This window comes from Balaenoptera musculus, chromosome 1, assembly GCF_009873245.2.
Source record: "Balaenoptera musculus isolate JJ_BM4_2016_0621 chromosome 1, mBalMus1.pri.v3, whole genome shotgun sequence".
NCBI lineage: Eukaryota > Metazoa > Chordata > Mammalia > Artiodactyla > Balaenopteridae > Balaenoptera > Balaenoptera musculus.
Window position 1 is genome coordinate 25,610,464 of NC_045785.1, and position 5,908 is coordinate 25,616,371.

Consider the following 5,908-nt stretch of genomic DNA (forward strand, 5'->3'; position numbering starts at 1 on the left):
CATGTCTGTCAGGTTCATCGCTGAATCCCCAGTGTCCTGCACAGGCCTGGCTGGTAGACTTGTATTGAATGAAACAGGGACAAAGCCTGAAGGAGAACCCAGTCACACAGAACTCCTGGTCACACTTTCTAAGGCTCCTCATTGCCTTCAAATTGAGTTGTTACACTGGCCCCTGCCACTCTCTATCCCTTTTTTTCGGGCTTCTTTTCCTCCCGGGGTACTTGATCTTTACATAAGCTGTCTCTGCTCCTGGAATGTTTTTTCTCCATCATTACCCATTATTTTCTGGTGATGCTGTCAATCACCTGGCTGTGCTTGCATCTCAAGTGTAGGCTTACCTGTGGCTCAGCCTGGTCAATTGTAGTCTCCCATCTCCCTGACAGTGGTAATTGGCCCAAGGAATGTGCATGTGATTTAAGAAGGGCCAATCACTGGCCTTCCCAGGGATAGGTATACCTAGACTGGGAGAAAGCAGGTCTCCCTTCCTGGGATACTTAAAATTTTTTAATTTTTTTAATTTAGGCTGTGCCGGGTCTTAGTTGCAACATGCGGGATCTTTAGTTGTGGCATGCGGGATCTTTTAGTTGCAGCATGTGGACTATTTAGTTGCAGCATGTGGTCTTCTTAGTTGTGGCATGTGGACTCTTAGTTGTGGCATGCATGCGGGATCTAGTTCCCTGACCAGGGATCGAACCTGGGCCCCCTGCATTGGGAGCACAGAGTCCTAACCACTGGCCCACCAGGGAATTCCCCCTTCCTGGGATTTCTAAGCTGATGCAGCCATGTTGCCATGTTTCCTGCCCAGAGGAGATAATCAGGGATGAGAGGAACAAAGCAACAGTCCTGGTGGGGTTGAATCCTTGATTCCAGCCCAATGAATGCCCTGGTTCCTATAGTTTTTCCTTTAATCACTAACATATCCTTCCCAGCAACTTGAAACAATCAATTCCTTTTTTGCTTAAGCTAACATCAGTTGCTTGCAATGGAGAGACCTTATCAATACAGAAGCTGTTTTTTTTCTCTCTAAAATTACAAGGGCCTCCTAAGGAGGGTGAGTACTGTTTACTGGCAGGGAGGCCCTTTTTCTGCAGAGCAGCAGAATGGGTTGTTAAGCAGACTAGGACCTGCATGGAGTTTGGTGGGGATTGAAGCAGCTGGATTACTTCACTTAATAGAAGAACAGAGAGTCCCGGTGGCGGGGCGGAGGTTGGGGGGCGTCTCCAGGAGGTAAGGGTGAAGGGGGAGAGGAGGGAGGGAGAGAGAAGCCAGCACTATGGCCTGAAGCCAGGGATTATTCTGGTGAAGGGGAAAGAAAGGCATGGAGGCGCTTTTAAGAGCCAGGATGTTAAGGGACCGGGGCACTGAATGGTCAAGTCTAAAGTCCAAGTAGATCCTTTTTGACAAACATCCTCTCTTCTTTCAATAAGCCTCCTACATCTGGGACTGCCTGGGAGGAAAGTCGTGGAAGTTGAAAAGGGTGGCCCTTTCTGGTGACCACGGGATCTGAAGTGCTCTGGGAGGCTTAGACTTCTACTCCATGTGGATTAGAGGAGGGGTGTTGAGTCAATCGTACTTAAATCTCAGGGGACAGGAGACTGAACATGACCTTTGGGTTACATACATTTTTTCCAATATTAAAATAATACAGGTTCATTAAAGCAAAATTGGAAAGTGGGAAATATTCAGCTTCCAGGCAGCCTTCCTGTCATGGGCCCCTCCTATGCATGTATTTTGGGGCCTCAAGTCTGAGGACGCTGAGGAGTGCACTAGCATCACCTGTCGTCTGGGGGACCCCAGGCACGTTGCTTAAGGCTCAGTTCCCTCACCTGTAAAAAGCAATAAGGAATCGAAGTTTTTCAAACGACTTCTTCCCCAGTCTTCTGGCCCCACCAGTCCTAGGAGAAACCAAGGCTCAAGATGGACAGGGACGGGGCAGCCCCTAACCCCTTCAACAAAACCAGAGGTGCCCAGGGTCACAAAACAGCAGGTAGCAAAACCAAACTCCATCTTGGGAGAATTAAATGAGCCTGGTGTGGGTGGCCATTCTCGTTAAGTTCTCTGTCCACCCCCTCCAGTCCCAAGCTTCTCTGGGCCCCCAGAGTCCAGCACAGTAATGCTAATTTTACTGGAGAACCAAGGAGAGTGTTGGGGAGATGGATGAGGGCAGAGAGAGCCTGAGCAGAAAGGCGGCACTGAAAGGGATCATGACCAGCAAGAAATGGGGGAAGGGCTTGGTGTCCAGGGAGAAGAAAGCGGAATCGGAAGGGCAGGCCCCTGGGGCTGGGTCCAAGTGAGGAGGCAGCAGAAGGGAAGATGCCTTTGGATGAGGCGGAGCAGCGGGCAGCCCGATCCGACGGGATAAGCATACACGGCCAGCCCGGAGTGGAAAGAACAGTTTATGCTGTGCTTTATTAAAATGTGCATCCGTTCTTTTATTTTAAAATGTGCATCACTGTCTCGTGCTCGGCGCGCGCGACCTCAGCGGAGCTGCGGTGCACAGGCGCACTCAGGTGGCGCGGACCCGGGGGCTCCCGCCCAAGGCCAGGTAGACGTCGATGGGCACGTGCAGCAGCGTCAGGCAGTGGCAGCCGGGGCAGCGTCGAAGCGGCCTGGGGAAAGCGGGGCGCGACAGGGGGCGCTGAGGCGGGGGCCGGCTCATCCTGTACGGGACGCATCGGGGAGTGCACTTGGGGTCCCAGAGGTTCGGGCGTGGATGTGGGACCTTACGTGGGGCGGGGGTGGGGCGGTCGGGGGACGGAAAGTGGGCCGGGGTGGGGCGGCGGGGAGGGGCGCCGGCCTCACCTGACCGGGTTGTGCTCCGTAGCTACCCGCTCCGAGCTGTCCTGGGACTCGCGGGGGGCGGCAAAGCCAGGGGAGTCTCCGGCCTCAATGGGGAATCTCCGACCCTGCGGGGCCTCCTGGGCACTCATGTCCGGGCCCCGGGGCGCTCTGCGCGGGGAGTGGCGGTCAGGCAGCTCGCGGGCCGCCGGGCGCCCCCTCCCCGCGCCCGCCCCGTGGCCCGTCCCTTACCTGCCGGAGGCCGAGGCCGGTCCCAGGCTGGAAGCAGCTGCCTGAGCCCTGGCCGCGTGAGGACGCTCCGGTCCAGGCGGAGCCTGGCAGGTGTCTGCGGCGCGTGGGGGCCCGGGCGTCGAGGGGGAGGGCTGCATTGTGACACGGGCTGTGGCGCGCTGACCTCATAGAACCCGTTCCTCCCGCCGGGGAACCTCGCGCCGCCCTGGCACTTAGCGCGGCGCGAGCCGGTAGTTGGAGGGCTCTTGCCATGGGTCGCGCAGACCCCCAGCTGCCCGATGGGGGAGCAGGAGGCTGTGTCCACAGAAAGGAGCCCGGCATCCCGGGCCGCGCGCAGACGTCCGGAGCGCCCCCCACAGGCGGGGCTGCGACTCACTCACTACCTGGCGCGGGGGCTGAGCGCAGCCGTGACTTAACCCGTTCTGGGTATGGTGGTGGTGGTGAGGGCAGGCAGGGGGCATTGCCCATTTTGGCCAAGAGTCACACAACATCTACATCACAATTGGGCCAGAGTTTTAAAATGTCTGACCCTCTCCCTCCCCACCACCCGCGGCTGGTGTGTCCAGACGGAGAATGTTACAGCGCTGGGGGCGGCTGCGGATGAAAAGGAGCAGGCCAAGGGCGATGGTGGAGTAGAGCTGCCTCGCAGAGGCAGCATGAGCTGAGAGGGTGATAGGAAGGAAGGAGGTGCTAGACAGCATGGAGGACTTTCTGCTCTACAATGGGTACCAGCTGGGCAAGACCATTGGGGAAGGGACCTACTCAAAAGTCAAAGAAGCAGTTTCCAAAAAACACCAAAGAAAAGTGGCGATTAAAATTATAGACAAGATGGGAGGGCCAGAAGGTGAGCTTGGGCCCCTTTGGAGGAAGCGAGGGCTGGCTGAGGTGGGTAGCTGCTTCCTCCAGTCAGAAGGATCATTCCCTCCTCCCCTTTAGTCTGGAACCAAGGAAAGCAAGAGAGACTGTGGCTCTGGGGTAGGTCAGTGGGGAACACAGGGATGCTGGGAGTCCAGGAAAATCACACCCTCTAAAATCCAAGATTAAAGTGGAAGGAGGTGAAGGATCCTCAGAAGCAGAGCTGGAGCCCACTAGGCCTTTCCTATTCCAGGAGGGGAACAGAGACTGGCGAGGCCATGGCCAGGGCTAGCAGAGGGCAGGAGCTGGAGTCAACGAAGGCAGAGATGGGGAAAAGACAGGGCTCATGGAAAGAACTGTGGGTCAGGAGGCAGACGTGAGAGGAGCGGGCTCACCACGCTGTGGGCAAATCAGGCCTCGTAACTGAGATTCAATAGCTTTGTCTAAAAGTCCCTAATAAAGTCTAAAAGTCTAAAAGCACTTTGATATCCATGGTCTCACAGGCTGCTCACAACAGTCCCTGAGGCTGACCGGGAGTAGTTCCTTTCAGTAATTAACTACAAAAACAATAGAGGTGAACATTCTTTGCAGTGTCCAAGCAGACAGACATTAAAGACTATGAAAGGGAACCAAGGCACAAGACCCAGACATGGTGGGGAGATAGGCAGACAGAAGTTGGAAGGCAGCAGACAGGAGGGAGGAGTTAGGCCCTTCTGCACTTGATGCTCCATCTCTTTTCCCTTGTTTCCGTAGAGTTTATCCAGAGATTCCTGCCTCGGGAGCTCCAGATTGTCCGCACCCTGGACCACAAGAACATCATCCGAGTGTACGAGACGCTGGAGTCTGCCGACGGGAAAATCTACCTGGTGATGGAGCTGGCTGAAGGAGGGGATGTCTTTGACTGTGTGCTGAATGGGGGGCCACTGCCCGAGAGCCGGGCCAAGGCCCTCTTCCGTCAGATGGTCGAGGCCATCCGCTACTGCCATGGCTGTGGTGTGGCTCACCGGGACCTCAAGTGCGAGAACGCTTTGTTGCAGGGCTTCAACCTGAAGCTGACAGACTTTGGCTTCGCCAAGGTGTTGCCCAAATCATGCCGGGAGCTGAGCCAGACCTTCTGCGGCAGCACAGCCTATGCCGCCCCAGAGGTGCTTCAGGGTATTCCCCACGATAGCAAGAAGGGTGACGTCTGGAGCATGGGCGTGGTCCTGTACGTCATGCTCTGTGCCAGCCTACCTTTTGATGACACAGACATCCCCAAGATGCTGTGGCAGCAGCAGAAGAGGGTGTCCTTCCCCACTCATCTGGGCATCTCGGCCGAATGCCAGGACTTGCTCAGGCGGCTCCTGGAACCAGACATGCTCCTCCGGCCTTCAATCGAAGAAGTTAGTTGGCATCCATGGCTAGCAAGCACTTGATAAAAGCAATGGCAAGTCGTCCCCAATAAAGTAGGGGGAGAAAGCAAACCCAAAAACCCGCTTCTAAAATGGTGATATATATTTTACACTTTAAGTTTACTTATCCTAAAACTTACCTACACCCTCTCCAGCCTTACTTCCCTTTCCCTTTAAAGATCTTCATGGAACCAGAGGGCCTCATTCAGACTTCCCTTTTATTATAGCTGACAAGTGATTTTCATACAGGTGTTTAACTAAAGTTAATTAAAAATAGACCCCAGAATCATACACATACAGGGGGAGGAGAGGAGAAAAATGACGAAGAGCAACTGGAACCACTGTTGTTGCAACTTCCTTTCCAAATAAAAGCAGAAGCGTTGGGAATGCAGTAACGGCCTCTTGACTCCTTGTCTTGGTGACAGGCCTGTTGGGGGCCCTGTCCCTTTCTCACCCCAAAGGCCAAGGTGAGCCTGGGATGAGGACAAGGGACTTCCTCAGAACCCAGGCTACCTCCCATCCTAACCCCCAGGCTCCAAGCAGGAAGCCACCCTGCGCACAGTGTGCTTCCTGCCCTGGCTCTGGGGCAGCTGCCGCAGGGTACAAGAACAGAGCCCCAGACACCTTCCAGC

General features: G+C 55.2%; 2 protein-coding genes across 2 annotated transcripts; one reads left to right on the forward strand and one right to left on the reverse strand.

Annotated features, from left to right (window-relative positions):
- Positions 1 to 2,412: 2,412 nt before the first annotated feature.
- Positions 2,413 to 3,191, reverse strand: FAM229A (family with sequence similarity 229 member A). The gene is made up of 3 exons (XM_036854550.1): positions 3,031 to 3,191; positions 2,803 to 2,949; positions 2,413 to 2,609 (listed from the first exon to the last, which is right to left on the reverse strand). The coding sequence occupies exons 1-3, from the start codon at positions 3,165 to 3,167 to the stop codon at positions 2,507 to 2,509; spliced, it is 387 nt and encodes a 128-aa protein (XP_036710445.1). The 5' UTR covers positions 3,168 to 3,191; the 3' UTR covers positions 2,413 to 2,506.
- Positions 3,192 to 3,701: 510 nt separating this feature from the next.
- Positions 3,702 to 5,323, forward strand: TSSK3 (testis specific serine kinase 3). Its single transcript, XM_036854565.1, has 2 exons — positions 3,702 to 3,874; positions 4,639 to 5,323. The coding sequence occupies exons 1-2, from the start codon at positions 3,730 to 3,732 to the stop codon at positions 5,298 to 5,300; spliced, it is 807 nt and encodes a 268-aa protein (XP_036710460.1). The 5' UTR covers positions 3,702 to 3,729; the 3' UTR covers positions 5,301 to 5,323.
- Positions 5,324 to 5,908: the final 585 nt, after the last annotated feature.

What these genes read in the sequence shown, in the direction of transcription:
- FAM229A (XM_036854550.1), bottom strand. Translation starts at nt 3,167, where the DNA reads ATGCAGCCCTCCCCCTCGACGCCCGGGCCCCCACGCGCCGCAGACACC. An exon ending in CCGGCCTCGGCCTCCGGCAG is followed by an intron (nt 2,950 to 3,030) that starts GTAAGGGACGGG and finishes CTCCCCGCGCAG; the next exon opens with AGCGCCCCGGGGCCCGGACA. An exon ending in ACGGAGCACAACCCGGTCAG is followed by an intron (nt 2,610 to 2,802) that starts GTGAGGCCGGCG and finishes CGCTTTCCCCAG; the next exon opens with GCCGCTTCGACGCTGCCCCG.
- TSSK3 (XM_036854565.1), top strand. Translation starts at nt 3,730, where the DNA reads ATGGAGGACTTTCTGCTCTACAATGGGTACCAGCTGGGCAAGACCATT. An exon ending in CAAGATGGGAGGGCCAGAAG is followed by an intron (nt 3,875 to 4,638) that starts GTGAGCTTGGGC and finishes TTGTTTCCGTAG; the next exon opens with AGTTTATCCAGAGATTCCTG.